Source organism: Stenella coeruleoalba (genome assembly GCF_951394435.1).
Source record: "Stenella coeruleoalba genome assembly, chromosome: 3".
Lineage (NCBI taxonomy): Eukaryota > Metazoa > Chordata > Mammalia > Artiodactyla > Delphinidae > Stenella > Stenella coeruleoalba.
The window spans coordinates 160,476,400-160,491,584 of NC_137148.1; the positions used below are offsets into that span (position 1 = coordinate 160,476,400).

The following is a 15,185-nucleotide window of genomic DNA, read 5'->3' on the forward strand; positions in this document are numbered from 1 at the left end:
AACTCATTTAAAAAAAAAGAAAAAAATCCCCACAGTTAAGGATGCAAGTATCAAGACAGGGAAGGACAAGGATAAAGTGGGAGTGGTGAGGGCAGCCTGGCCTGTGGCCTCACTCTGTGACCCTCTCCAGAGGAGAGCCAGCCAAGACTTACTGCAGATTCCAGGTGGGGAAGCCAGTGGGCTAGAAGAATTTGTAGAAAACTGCTGGAAGGAGGGAGGATGGAGAGGCATCCACAAGATGGCAGAGACTCTCCCTCACAAACCCTCCATAGGTAAGTGGATGGGGACGATCATTTATTGGGCAACAACAGAAACTGGGGTTTGGGGCTAGTAAGACAGAAGGGGGAGACGGTGGCCACAAATCAGATACAGAAAGATACAGGATATGCTGAGTGCTTGGACACAAGTATTGACAGAGGGGCAGCACCACAGAGAAGGAAATATGTCACTGGGGTTTAAGGACACCTGGAGTCGTTTGGGAGAGGGGTTTTCATGCAGCAGGATCAACATGTCCAAAGGAGCAAAAGGGGATGAATGTAACTCTGGCTCCATCAGGAAGGGAGTCTTGGATGTGCTGGAGAAGCAAGCATGGGAGGGAGGGTGGCATTAAGTGAGGATCTCATTAAGTGAGGAACAAGAATGATGTGCAGTTTGGTTTCCACTACTAGAGGTCTCCTAGAAAGCAGCTCAGGAATTACACAGCCAAGCATGTGCCAGGTGAGCTATGGCACACAAAGGACAGGAGCAGCCCCACCCTGAAGGAGACGCTCTGGCCCTAGGACAGTGGAGCTCTGTCAGCCACAAGGACGCAGGTTGCTGGGGGGAGGGAGGGGAGCGAGACAAGCCCATCCCACCAGGAGGAAGCAGCCCCATAAATTTCCTATTAAGTAATGACATTCTGGAACCCTTCAAGCAGTGTCCCCGAGGCAAGCTGAAATCAAGGTAAATGACTTCTGGAGCTTCCGGGCTGGGCTGTGCCTGTTCTCTCTCCAAATGGACTCTCAGCAAAGCCAAAGGATGGAGGACTCTGGACACAATCACTTTCCTTCACCTTCAAGCCAGGCCCACATGGGCCCTTGAGCCAAGGAAGCTGAACTTTCTGCTCAGAAAATGAACAGACCTTTTTCTACAGAAAATCTGACCCTTTAACTTTGTCTTATCTCTGCTTTAAATCACTACCTCTACCACAGAGGCTAAAACACCCTTTTTAGCCTGCCAGCTCACATCTGACAGTGACATTTAAATCCTCACAACTCTGAGATTGCTTCTAGCCTCATCCTCACTTTAAAGATAAGGAAACCAGGGCACAGAGAAGTAACTTACCCAGGAAGTGGAAAGATAGGCCACTTCTATTATGGGCTGCTGTGGCCCATAATTTGACATGATTCCTGGGAAGTTTCAGTTGAGCTTTGAGAAATCCCCATTTGTGAGCTGAACATGCACCCCCAGGAGCGTCCAATGCAAACATCCAGGATGGGCTGGCCCATCTTAAGTAACATGAAAAACTAAGCACAAGACCCACATACTTGTAACAACTGAGGTCAATTTATAAGGAAAAAAATTGCTGGAGGTTGCCAGCTCAAATGAGAAGGCATGATAACGTGGTTTTGACAGATGAGATGGGATCCATAAATATATCAGTTTGTCTTACGATGCTCTGAGGACAACCAATGACAGGTGACACCCATGGCCCCGATGTGAGGGATCATGAAATACGAAAACTGAGCCATGGGGATAATCATGGGATGCTTTGGACTTCTGTTCTGTACCCACTTGGGGCCCAGGCAGGACTCGCACCTCAAGAAACCACACCCAGACAGTCTGTAGCTTGCAGCTCAGCCCTCCCAGGACTGTGGGCAAGTAAACTCCTTGGGAAACTTTAAGAAGCCATTCATGCATATTGCAGCAAAACACCAGAATCTCTAGTCTGTTGTGGGCCAAGAAAGAGAGGCACTGGTGAGCAGCGCTATGTGAAAGCCACACAGGACGACTCTTCTAAGGCACAGATCCAACTGGGTTGACACCTTGGGTAAATTCTTCCCACAGTGGTCGCCTCTACCCTGCACTGTCCCAGCCCCTGACATCAACACTCCGAACAACATGGTGGCCACAATGGGCACCTTCTCTGTCACCTTCATGCCTTTCATTTGCTGTACCTGGTGCTTCCCTGATCTCTGTCTAGTGACTCTGATGGTCAGCCCCCCCCACACACACCTGGGAGCCCAAGGGCAGGGCCATCTTTACTTTTCTCTTGTCCTTTCAGTACACAGCAAGTACTCAGTGAACAACTCAGGGGCTACAGTGACCACACACGATTGTCACCCTGGGGCTTCTAGCTCAATTTCAAAGCTCTGGAAAAGGAAATCAGCTCACAGTCTCACACGGAAAATTGCTCAGCCAATGCATCTCATCAGAGCTACATGCCAGGCTTAGGGACTCTGCAGTCGACATGATGTTCTTTGAGTGATTAAGCAATACCTGGGTGAGTATTGTGAAAAAGAATGGCAGAGTTGCTGTGGCCATGGACAGAGAGGGTGTGCACTCCTGTGGTGGGTAAGGTAGAGAGGGACAAGGCTTGTGATGGACAGGGGAAGGCACAACTGATGCAATAACACAGGCACAGGTCTGTAAGCAGGAGAGATACCAGTGCATATGAAGAGCTTAAAGGAGGACAGGCAGGATGGGACAGTGCAAGGGCCATGTGACCATGTTGGGCTTTTGTTCTTCACAAGTCCCAGACTGTGGGGTAGGGAATAGTAAGTTCATCCTCAACTATACCTGCACACAGCAGCACGCTGTTTACAGGTGCAAAAGATGGGATGCGTGGGGACAGAGTTAATCAATGAGGGTGCACGCAGGGTGCTCTCTGTGTGCTCTCAGTCCTACAGGAAATGAATGGCTCTCAGCACCATGGCTCAATGGGGAAAGGAGGCTGAAAACTGAAACTTATAAATCTATCTGCAGATATGGAGGAATTAATTGGATTCTCACGACAAAGTATACTGTCTTCAAAAGTTTTACATCTGAAAGATCCAAATATGCTTTTCCCTCTCTGTTTTCACACTGATCTGTGGTCGAGGTGGGAGCCAGCAGGTACTGTGTTGAGATAGTTGAACGTCAAGGGACAGGAAGAGAATTTCACCTATTGTTTCCAACCCAAAGAAGGCTGCATGACCCAACTGTGTGTCTAATTTCTGGATCTACTCCAAACAGGTATCTTACAACATATTCCCAGTTTACAGGAATAAGAAGAAAAAGATGAAGAGACATTAGATGGTCAGTGTCCTGGTTCCCAAACTGAGTGTTGAAGGACCACAGGGTGTTACAGTAACTCAGAGAGGCACTGTGGGAACCAGCAGCACAAGGTAATTCATAATGTTAGACTGCACCATATTCCTTTCGACAGTATCATATCTTACAAAGCCTGAATTTAGGTTGCTGTGATAAAAAGCAAACAGTTGGCCCTTGGTGTCTGCAGATTCAACCAACAGCAGATCAAAAATATTTGGGGGGAAACATTCTAGAAAGTTCCAAAAAGCAAAACTTGAATTTGCTGTGCACTGGCAACTATTTACAAAGAGTTTACACAGTGTTTACAATTATTTATATAGTGCTTACATTGTATTAGGTATAAGTAACCTAGAGATGATTTAAAGTACAGGACAGAGGACATGCAAACACTATGCCATTTAAAAAAATATTTTTTTTACTGGAGTATAGCTGATTTACAATGTTGTGTTAGTTTCTGCTGTACAGCAAAGTGAATCAGTTATACGTATACATACATCCACTCTTTTTAAGATTCTTTTCCCATATAGGCCATTACAGAGTACTGAGTAGAATTCCCTGTGCTATACAGTAGGTCCTTATTAGCTATCTATATTATACATAGTAGTGTGTATATGTCAATCCCAATCTCCCAATTTATCCCTCCCCTCCCCTTTCGCCACTGGTAACCGTAAGTTTGTTTTCTACACCTGTGACTCTTTCTGTTTTGTAAGTTCATTTGTATCATTTTTTTAGAGTCCACATATAAGCAACATGTGTCTTTCTCTGTCTGACTTACTTCCCTTAATATAAATCTCTAGGTCCATCCATGTTGCTGCAATATAAGGGACTTGAGAACCTGCGGATTTGGGTGCCTAGCAGTGTGTGTCTGTTATGTGTGTCCTAGAATGAATCCCCCACTGATACCAAGGGACAACTGTACCATGTAAAAACTAACGTGGGATAGGAAATGTGGATGGCAGGTGTCTAAGGTTCTGGTTCTAAGGTTTGAGGAGTTGTGCGGTACCCAACAGGCACACACATTCCATAAGGAACTGGCTGTAGTAATCCAAGAATATCATATTTTTCCCTTCAATTTATGTGCCCTCCCCTCCAAAACAGCTATACCATTGTTGGGACATTAGTATTTATTCAGTTGTTTGTATCTAACTACCTAATAAACAAAATTGTTAGGTATTTCCTTTGGCCTAAGATCATGATGAAAAAATTGAGATGCTAATGATGCTGTGAACCAAGAAAGTTTGGGAACCTCTGGGTGCGCTAATGAAAATAAAAATGTCAGTTCTTTTCCTATGTTTATAGACCCCTGATTAAGCACTCCTGCTTTCAAGGATATTGTTTGCTATCATTCCAACTCATCTAAGGACAGATAGTATTTAGCAGCCAACACAATTGCAATGTTTTTCAAATTTCAACAGAAACACTTTCTTTCCTGGAGATTAGGAGGCGAGACAGACATGGGGTAGGCTTGGGTCTAGGCTTCTGAAAGCAAGCAACAGAGGAAAAGAGAAAGGCTGATTCCTGGAGATTCAGTTCCAGTTCTGTCCATTGTGAGAGGCTGACAGTTACACTCTGTACTTGTAGTTCCACCTTAACTCCTGGTGTCCCAGAGGGCCCACGAAGCCCAGTGACCCCACCTTGACTCTGTCCTGTCCATTCACTCACCTCCATCCTAAAGTGATACAGCACGCCGGGAGCAAGATGCAAGGGAAGGCAGGAACAGTGCAGATTAACTGGAAAGCTTCATGAACTCTCCCATGAAATACAGTGACCATACTCAGCAGAGCTTTATGCGAGCTACCAACACACACATCTCTGCTAGGGCCTAGATAAGCTCGCCAGTAGGTAACTGCTGCTTCCTGGGCTGACGCGCTGTACTGAACACTTATTTAATCCTCACAGCAAGCCTACATGGGAGGTGGTGGCCTCATCACCTTCATCTTCATCCTCCTGGCAACAAAGAAACAGAGTGGGTGGTGGTCTGGTCAGCGGAAGGTCACCTAGGGCTGTCTGTCTCTTGAGTGCTCTGCTCCACAGCTGCCTCTGCTCACCAAGCCCAGGGGCAAAGGCCTAGCCAACTGCTGGGCCCAGAGGGTCTGTTGTTTGGCTGAGGGCACCCCACATCCATGTCCTGGCATGTATTAATCAACAGACTTTCCCTTTCTGCAGAAGCAGCTGAATGTCACATGACCCTCAAGCAAGTTCCAAAGAATTTCACCCCCGCACACAAATCAAAGTCAAGATAATTCTCGCAGCACCTGGCTATCTGTGAATTGGCCCACATCATGGGTGAAATCAGCGGTACACTTCCCTGCTGATGCCATGGAGGGGAGGTGGTCAAGGAGTAGAGACCTAATTATTTATGCTTCCCAAGCAGTAAATGGTCAGAGTGGCTATGGCTTGAATTTGTTTCATGTCAAGAAAAATGCTGGCCAATGCCAGCTGACCCCAGTCTCTCAAGAAATTACAAGTTCACAGTAGCATTCACCCTTCAGACAAAGGAAGACCCTTCCCCATCACTGCAAGGTTCTCTTATAAAGAATCACTTGGGAGGCAAGAGAAAGAGTCTAACCACAGACAGAGAAGGGGATGGGGGACCCTGACTTTGGTAAAAACCTGGCAATTTCTCAATACTAGTCAATCTGCAGTAAATCTTATCCTGTGCTAGGAACATCTTCCTTGAAATGTTAGTTACACTGACTATGGAACACTAATATCAGAAGGTATGTTTTCCTCCTGGTCCCAGAGCAGAAGCTACTTCCCCCATTCACAGTGAAGGCCCGTTCCACAGTGTGATCTGTGTCAGAAGGGAAGCACAAACAGGATTACTTTTCCATCTGACCGGCTCAGGCGGCTGCTAAGAACAGTGCTCGTGTCATCAGCCAGACTGACGTTTCTGGAGTCTGGCCAGTGGCTGTGTGCTGAGGCAGCTCTTAGAAGCCTTAATCCTCCTTCATGCAGCTTGTACATGCCCCGTCCCCCTGCCCCATGGACTTGCCAAGCAGGGCCCCATCACCTCAGACTCAAGCTGGCAGCTGCCTTGAACCAGGCGACCCAAAGCGGAGATGAGCTAGCCTTCCTGCTAAGGGTGTGTAGACACACTCTAGCTCTCTGTCCCCCACTGGAGGGAACCAGGCCCACAAGGACCTTGCAGCCAGGAAGACCAGGAGCCAGACCCCAGCAGGCCACAAACCCCGCCCCGTCAATGAGAATTCCAGTCCCTTTGCTTTAGAAACCAATCAGCAGGCACATTAAATTAGGGGCAGTGAAAGTTTTGCACCATCTTTTCCCTATGAAAGTTGCCAGCAGCTGGAGGTACAGTAAAAGGTTCCACCGTGACACACGGCTTACATCATGGTGTTGATGGTTAAATCTGGGCAGACAATGTGTGAATTTAAAATGTTCCTGAGAGGGGCATGCAGTTAAAAAGAAAGCAAAACTTTGATATGGGGAAGATCAAAACTACTAAAACAGCAGGGGGAGGCTAATTTTTCCTACAAAGCGCCAGACAGTAAATATACTCAGCTGTGCAAGACATACAGTCTTTACAATTCCTCATTCTACCGTTGCCGTATCATGAACGCAGCCTGCTAACAATCTTTAGACAAATAGCTATGGCCATGTGCCGATAAAATTCAGACTGGCCCACAGGCCTCAGTTTGCAACCCGTTCCATAGATTTCTAGACTTTGCATCAAGGTGAGGGAAATGTAGGTGACAAAATGCTATGTTAGAAAAGTAAAATGCACAATACAGATGAAATTAGGTAAAGATATACAAGTGGGTGAGTACGTGAAACCATAAAATGAAGTGTATGGTGGTGGGTCTGTGGACCACTACACCTATTTACATTTAAAAACCAACGAACTGAGGCTTCCCTGATGGCGCAGTGGTAGAGAATCTGCCTGACAATGCAGGGGACACGGGTTTGACCCCTGCTCTGGGAAGATCCCACATGCCACAGAGCAACTAAGCCCGTGCGCCACAACTACTGAGCCTGTGCTCCAGAGCCCATGAGCCACACCTACTGAGCCTGTGTGCCGCAACTACTGAAGCCCACGTGCCTAGAGCCCATGATCCACAACGAGAGAATCCACCGCAATGAGAAGCCTGTGCACTGCAACAAAGAGTAGCCCCTGCTCGCCGCAACTAGCAGGCTTGACCTGGCCAAGTCTCCAAGTTAGAGGCTGGAAGACTGACAGAAATACAGTGCCATTAATTCAAACTCTGCATTCCCACTGACCTAGGTCTCAGGTTGTGCCCTTCATAGGTAAGGTAAGACTGACATTTTCTTCTGGTTGCCTCTTGTAAAGTTATTACTCCTACTTCTCTGTCTGCCATTACTTTTAAACCTTTTATTTTTAAGTGATTTTGTTTTCCAAAAGAGCTGTTCTGGTGTATGCAACACTGAGATTAACCGACACTACAATATGAAATGCCAACAAAACAGGCTATTATTTCATGTAGAAAAATCCTGCTTTGAGAGGTGGACTCCAATATAGCCACAGAGTCATGCAGATTGCAAAGCCAAGGCAGGCAGTGACGCCAGGCACTTCCTCTGCCTAGATGAGAGTTCCCCAGTAGGAAGGAAGCATAGGTAACGATGGAGAACAGAAGAATCTGCAAGGAAGCAAGAATGGGAGATGGTGTTCACTTCGCTAAAGATAAAGTACTGAAGTGAAGAAAATGTCTAAGAGTGAGAAACTAGGATTAACCAAACAAGGCTCAAAGTACAGTCTTGGGTGGCCTGGGTGTAGATCAGAAAGCTTTTGAGAGTGACATCACATTGGTTCTCTGGAACCCTCCCATTTCCAACAAAAGGATAAAATCCAAGCTCATGGTCCTCATGAATGAAATTTAAAACTAGTACAGAAAAAACAACTATGGTGTTTTCTAGCACGCCAAACACCAGGGAAACATGTTAGTGCTGACCTCCAAGCAAGTGGTCAAAGTCAAGCTGTTTGGGAATTTGGGAGGCAAAGAGGAAGGTAAATGAAGTGCAGACGATGAACAACCTCCAAGACCCGATGGGTAGCAGCACATGGGCGAGAGGTAGTTTACTGTCTGTGGCTGAAATGTTCCAGAACATGCCAGCTCACAGGCACACAGTTAGTCCTGCTATGTTTAAGTGGAAACAACATAAAACTGATGAATAGACCCATGAGTGGGAAAGGTGACATTCCAACCAACTTTCCTACAATTTCATTCCCTGGGAAGCAACCTCCATGAGTATGCAAGGCTAACAGGGTGAGAGATATCCCCACAAGAGCACATCATGTCTCTAAGCTTCTCTTCAAAGCAGCAGAATGGTAGCTGAGAGGCAGACTCAAGACTACACTTACTGGGGAAAAAAGGGGCCCAGGAAGATGGCTAACACAAGAGCTTCCAGAGACACCATTATCCTGACATCCAAGTGACACTTCAGCCTTGACCACCAAGACTCCTCACTGAGAGGGAAGGCCTAATCAGCCCCTCAAAGGCCAAGAGGAGACATGGAGACACACCAAGGAGCCAGGAACAGACACATCTATCAAGGACAAGGGCACACACTGACTCAGAGTTTAGAGATGCAGGAGAGCCTAGTTACCTTGATGAAGAGCTAAGGCTTATGGGTGACCTCTTCTTTAATGATATTACCCTCTGACCTTCACTGTGAAGCTGCATTTTAAAAGAAAGATCTGAGAAAAAGAAGGATACATCTGTCATTATCAGGCACTCTCAAGAGGTGGCTCCAGCTAAGATGACTTTTCCTCTTACCTTGCCTCACCTTTCATCAGGTACAGAACCCAAATAACAATGAGAGCTGACAGTGTCTAAACTAGACATGCACTGCCAAGGTTACAGCAAAGGCTGGTGCTCTAACAGTCAAGCAGCCCCAGGGAAACAAGCCGAGTGGCCCTGGCTTCCACACACCATTGACTTCCAGACAGGTGCTTCTCCTCTCAGGTAAGGGCAAGCCACCTCCATGCACTGCAAGGAGGTCCCTGCCCTCAGCAAACATTCAATGTTTACTTTTGCCCTCAGGATCTAACCATGTCAGTTTCAGATGGATGTGTGGATTTAAATAACCAACCTCCTCTAGATCTCAGCAACTTTCAGAGTGCAAAGAAGACAATCAGGGACAAAACTCACACTATTTCAGATGAGAACAGCTAGGGAAGCAAAGAACTTGACAGGGATCTGTTTCTTTGTGAAAACTAATGTTTCTGCTTGCCATTAATTCCACCTAACTCCCACTGAAGTAAAGGATCCACAGAGGTCAAGTGCCCCAACTCTGACACAGACAGAAAAGTGGATACAGGTGCTGAAGAGAAAAGGTCAAACACCACAAAGCATGTTTGATCTCTAAGGTGGGGGGTGGGGGTGGGGTGCCCCCCATCCTCCCATCCCAAGCCTCCAGCCACTCTGCTCTGGGCAGCTGGGCCTTGCCACAGGCAGTGGCCACTGGCAAAGTCAGCCCTGTGTGCTGTGCCCCAGGGGACCTCAGCTGCAGCAAAATTTCACAGACTCATATTCTGCTGCACAGCCCAAGTTTACTCCTTGGCAGACATGGTCAGGTCAGCTTGTCCTTAGCATCCACTTAAGAAAATAAGAGTTGCTCACTGGTGAGGAGCTCTCAGCCCATCAGAAACCAAAACCCCTGCCCCAGTACACAGACTATCACACTCCCAATGAACCTGCAGCATTTCCTGGAACTCCTTGTCACTTTTTTATTAAAATCAGGAATAACATTTAAGGGTGTGGAACTAACGTTCATCACACATGAAGCTTCAAACCAAGATCTAGTGCACAGAATGACTGAATAAAAAAATGAAAATGTGTGCACACGCACATCTCAGTGAAAACGCCACCTGCACTCACTGGGTTTAGTTAACTGGTTTGCAAGCCGTGCACGGGGAAAGCTGGAGACCCACAATGCTAAGCAGCTTGAGGTCCATGGCCCTTCCCTACCTCTCCACATAACTCTCTGGCATTCTATGAGTTCTTCTAGACTCAATGCCCGGCGTGTCTCACCCAGCAGAGAGCAGAGCTGAACTGGGCTGGTGCCCCCACTACCCTCTCTGGGGTCTCAATGTCCTCCCACCAATGATTCCCATCTCTCTGTGCTGCTTGGGACCTGGGACAAAGAGCTACACAGAAGAGGAGCAGAGAAGTGTTCTCCTCCCATGTAACCAGTAACGTAGATGGGTTGCCACGTTCCTCCCACCCCCTAGAAGCCTTACGCAGATGAGAGATTCATCTGGGCCCCTTCCCTCCACCAGTCTAACACTTAGTGGAGAAGCAAAGGCTTCAAGAGGTGTGCCCAGTGTCAAGGGCTCAGAGGCCCCTAGGCCTTATTAGGACAGGACAGAAATGAGAAAGAGAATCCAGCTGAGAATTCACCAAAAAACAACAGGGCCCAAAGTCTTTAGGAGCCTAGAAAAGGAAGTCAGAGGAGGACCTGGTGGAGGGTGGCAATGCAGGCTGCTGCACAGAGGAAGAGATCCTTCACACTTGTACTATATCTACATGTGCCTGATAGAAATAAATGTGATCAGTCAAGTGAGTTAACAGTATATTTCACTGAACCCAATATACCCAAAATATCATTTCAATGTGTAACCACTATAAGAAACAGACATTTTACTTTTTCATACTAAATGTCTAAAATCCATGCGTACTCCACACTTTCAGCACATCTCAATTCAGGAGCTAACTTTTCATTCAAAATATTTGCTCTGTATGTAGATTTTATAAAGTTTAAAGTTAAAAAAGTAGATTCACGGACTTCCCTGGCAGTCCAGTGGTTAGGGCTCTGCACTTCCACTGCAGGGGGCATGGGTTCGATCCCTGGTCAGGGAACTAAGATCCCACATGCCACACGGCGTGGCCAAAAAAAAAAAAGAAAAAGTAGATTCACATACCCAAGATGTTCCAAACATACTTCAATGTTCTCCAAAACTAAATGGGCATGCGTTTTAAAATCTTAATTAGAATTCAATAAAATTTAAAAATTCAATTCCTCAGTTCCAGTTGCAACTCATCATTTTTTTTTGGTTTTTTTTTGGCAGTACGCAGGCCACTCACTGTTGTGGCCTCTGCCGTTGCGGAGCACAGGCTCCGGACGAGCAGGCTCAGCGGCCATGGCTCACAGGCCCAGCCACTCTGCAGCATGTGGGATCCTCCCGGACTGGGGCACAAACCTGTGTCCCCTGCATCGGCAGGCGAACTCTCAACCACTGCGCCACCAGGGAAGCCCGCAACTCATCATTTTGATGATGTTCAAGAGCCCCAAGAGATTAGGGCTGATCTTACTGTAAAGATGTAGAAGGTTCCTCCTGCAGAAGCTAGGAGGGCTGGGGCATACATATTAGGAACTCAGCTCCAGTGCCAAAGGGACCCAGACCATTACACATTCAGGGTTGGTGTGACCCTAGTCAGTCCACACCCACCACCTTCATCACATACAGATCCACCTGTGCTTTACACCAACTTGCTATTTATAAACAAATATACTTATTTAAAAGAAAACATTAACATATCACATGCAATGTGTGAACCTGTCTGAATGGGAGACAGACATTTTGGGAGACAACATGGGAATTCTTAATATGGGACGCAATTATTGTTGATTTTCCACTACGTTTATTGTGGTTTTATAGGACAATGCCATTAAAAAATAAAAATAAAAACTTACACCTTTTATATTACTTATCCTTTTACTGTGGCAAAATACACATAATATGAAATTTACCATTTTAACCCTTTCTAAGCATATAAGTGACATTAAGTACAATCACACTGTTGGGCAACTATCACCCCTGTCCAGCTCCAGAACTACTTTCATCTTGCAAAACTGAAACTCCATACCCATTAAACACTGACTCCCCATTTCCTCCTCCCTCCAGCCCCTAGTAACCACCATTCTACTTTCTGTCTCTATGAATCTGACTACTCTAAGTACCTGATATAAGTGTAATCACACAGGATTTGTCCTTTTGTGTCTGGCTTCTTTTACTTAACAAAATGTCCTCAAGGTTCATCCATGTGTAGCATGTATCAGAAGTTCCTTCCTTTTTCACGGCTGAATAACATTCCATCGTATAGATACAACATATTTGTTCACTCATCCCTCCACGGACACTTGGGTTGCTTCCACTTTTTCACCATCATGATATACTGCTATGAACATGGGTATACAAATATCTGTTGGAGTCCCTGCTTTCAAGAAAATGCCTTTATTCTCAAAGAGATGTTTGCTGAAGTACACAAGGTAAGATACCACATTTGCGACATACTTTCAAAGGACTGAGGGGAAAAAAAACAAACCTGTGCATCGATAAATAAAACAAGTGTGGCAAAATGTTAATTGGTGAATCTACTTTTTGTAGCTATGAAAAATTTCAAAATTAAAAGAAAAAAGTCATTAACTTAAAAACCAGCACCAACTGCTATAAAGAGAAAGTCAGTGTAAAAATAAGGACAATGAAAACAATGTTGGCATGGCTTCTAGGCCAAGATTCTTAGCACTCAATGTATATACAAAGGGAGATTAGCAACTGATGAGACTTCTTCCTCAAAGTGACAGAAGGACTGTGGGAAACTGAAAAGGTAAATGTGCCCTTCTCCCATGGGGATTGCTAGTCCTAGTACTAGCTGAAGTCATGCCACTTAGGGGTTAGGCATCACACAATCTGGTAACATTGTTGGGCAGTTGGAGAGCAAATTTATCATGGAGGCTACCGCAGGAACAAATCAAGACCAAACTCGGGGGGAGGCATGTGGAAAATGGGGTCAGACCCAAAGATAATTTAAGAGGAGAAGTCCCAGTTGTTGAGGCCAAAAGGGAGCCCAGGATTAACTGTTGAGCCACCACAAGACAAACCTGGATCCAGGTATAGGAGCGAAGAACACCTGAGCTGAGTAACAGGGCCGAGTGAGACCATTCGGGACATTGTGTGTCCAGAGAGGAGAGTGCCCAAATTGAAATCCCTGCCAGGGGAGTAGGCAGAGTCATGGGAATCAGCAGCCTCCTGGATGGTGAAACCACAGGGCAGGTTAGAAGTGGTAGGTGGGGGCCCGTGGTCTCAGGCACCACAGCTGCTCCTGGGATTTTCAATGAGGCTGTTGGCAACCTGCGGGGTTGGGGGGGGGAACCAACCACAGAAGTTTGTCCTCCAAGAGTTGAATAGTTGATGTGAAAGTGGAGGAAGCGGAAACCAGGAAATGTTTAATGTGAGGTACACAAAGGCTTTTAAAGCATCAAGACATTGAAGGAGAGTTTTGGATCAAGGCGAACACACCAAAGACAGAAACAAGATGAGAAAATAACTTCCAAAGAAGGTTCCAGAGCATGGGCTAAGATACTGCAGGGCCCCTGGGTTCCTCATAACTAGAGGAAGGGGACTGGAACACAGGTTCCAGTTATAAACTTAGCTGCTTCCCAGAGGCTGTTTTGTGAGGCACACGCAGAATTCAGCCAGGACTACTGACACTACCCTGAGCCCTCCACAAACTTGGATGGTGCCTCCCACTAGCATTAAGGAGAACTGAGCCATTTTGCACTTTCCTTGTTCTGGCCTCAGCAGCCAGTGCTACCCAGGATCGTGTGCTGCACTAGGCCAATGTGAGGAAGTCAGCACATAAGGGTGACTTCAGAATAGGGTGGGGGTGCCGACCCGGGCAGATGAAGGAAGGCAGAGCTCTGAGTCCACCCTCAATGAATGGCATGAATGAGCTCTTTCTATGGCAAAGGAGAATGTGCAACAGTACCATCTGCTATGGAGAAAGAAAAGTCAGAGAACAGGCACGGAGTCCTCAGCCCTCCACAGCCTGGGGAAAACAACCACCTGGGTCCCCACCATGCCAATGCAGCTGGAACAGGCAAGCCCTGAACATGAGAAGCCAAACAATGTGAGCTATACAGTCTCTGTAACAACTGGGGGAAACCAAAGTACAGAACCACCTCAGAATTGCCTCATCTCCTCCACCTCTGGCTGCCCTATTCAACCTCGTCACGTCCCCAACTCAGCCCCCCACGTTTCCAGGCTCAGATATTAGTTCCCAGAGCCAGTGAGGGTTGAGATGCTTTACCAAGATGCCTCCAAATTACTCCAGCAGAAAATTAGGCTTCTTATCAACTTAAAATCAGAAAATAGGTGGGCATCATTTCCCCAACCCTAAACGGCTAACAGGATAGCTCAATCTGATGAAACCAGGAGAATGGAAGCTGGGAAAGGTGTGGCTTTCGGGGGCACTGCCCTCTCCCCATGGGGGCCACCACCCACAGCCAAGACCCTGCTCCGACGGGCAGGAAGGCATAAGGCACTACCTCCCAGAGTGCCACCGTCACCTCAGCAAGAGGCTCAGGTGAAGGAAAGCTTCCTGAGGAAGGAATTCACATTTCTGTTTTATTTTGTCTCTTAGAGAGGTTTGGTTTAAAGGCAGGATAGACAAGTTAAAATCACCTGACCTCCAAGCTCTGGTTGGGGTAGAGTGTCACACACCTGAACACAAGAATCCCCAATGATAGGGAGTTCCCTGGTGGTGCAGTGGCTGAGAATCCACCTGACAACGCAGGGTACATGGGTTCAATCCTTGGTCGGGGAAGATCCCACATGCCGCAGAGCAACTAAGCCCATGTGCCACAACTACTGAAGCCCTCGTGCCCTAGAGCCCGCACACCGCAACTACTGAAGCCCGCATGCTGCAACTACTGAAGCCTGCACACCTACAGGCTGTGCTCCGCAACAAGAGAAGCCACTGCAATGAGAAGCCCGCGCACCGCAATGAAGAGTAGCCCCCCTCTCGCCACAAGTAGAGAAAGCCTGCGCGCAGCAAACCCAAACGCAGCCAAAAAACAGAAACCAAAGACCCCAATGATAGAGACCTGTGAACAAGGTTTTGAAACCCAGAAAA

The 15,185-nt window shown here is 46.7% G+C and overlaps 1 protein-coding gene across 3 annotated transcripts in view; it reads right to left on the reverse strand.

The window, feature by feature from the left end:
- Positions 1-14,948, reverse strand: part of BRD4 (bromodomain containing 4) — a 54,286-nt gene extending 39,338 nt beyond the window's left edge. Inside the window, exon 1 of one of the 3 annotated variants that reach the window (XM_079918851.1) lies at positions 4,954-14,948. In XM_079918851.1, coding sequence (XP_079774977.1) covers positions 4,954-5,063 — 110 coding nt within the window. In that variant the 5' untranslated portion in view covers positions 5,064-14,948. The remainder of the gene's footprint in view (positions 1-4,953) is intronic. The other 2 variants (XM_079918852.1, XM_079918853.1) reach the window with 2 other exon arrangements.
- Positions 14,949-15,185: the final 237 nt, after the last annotated feature.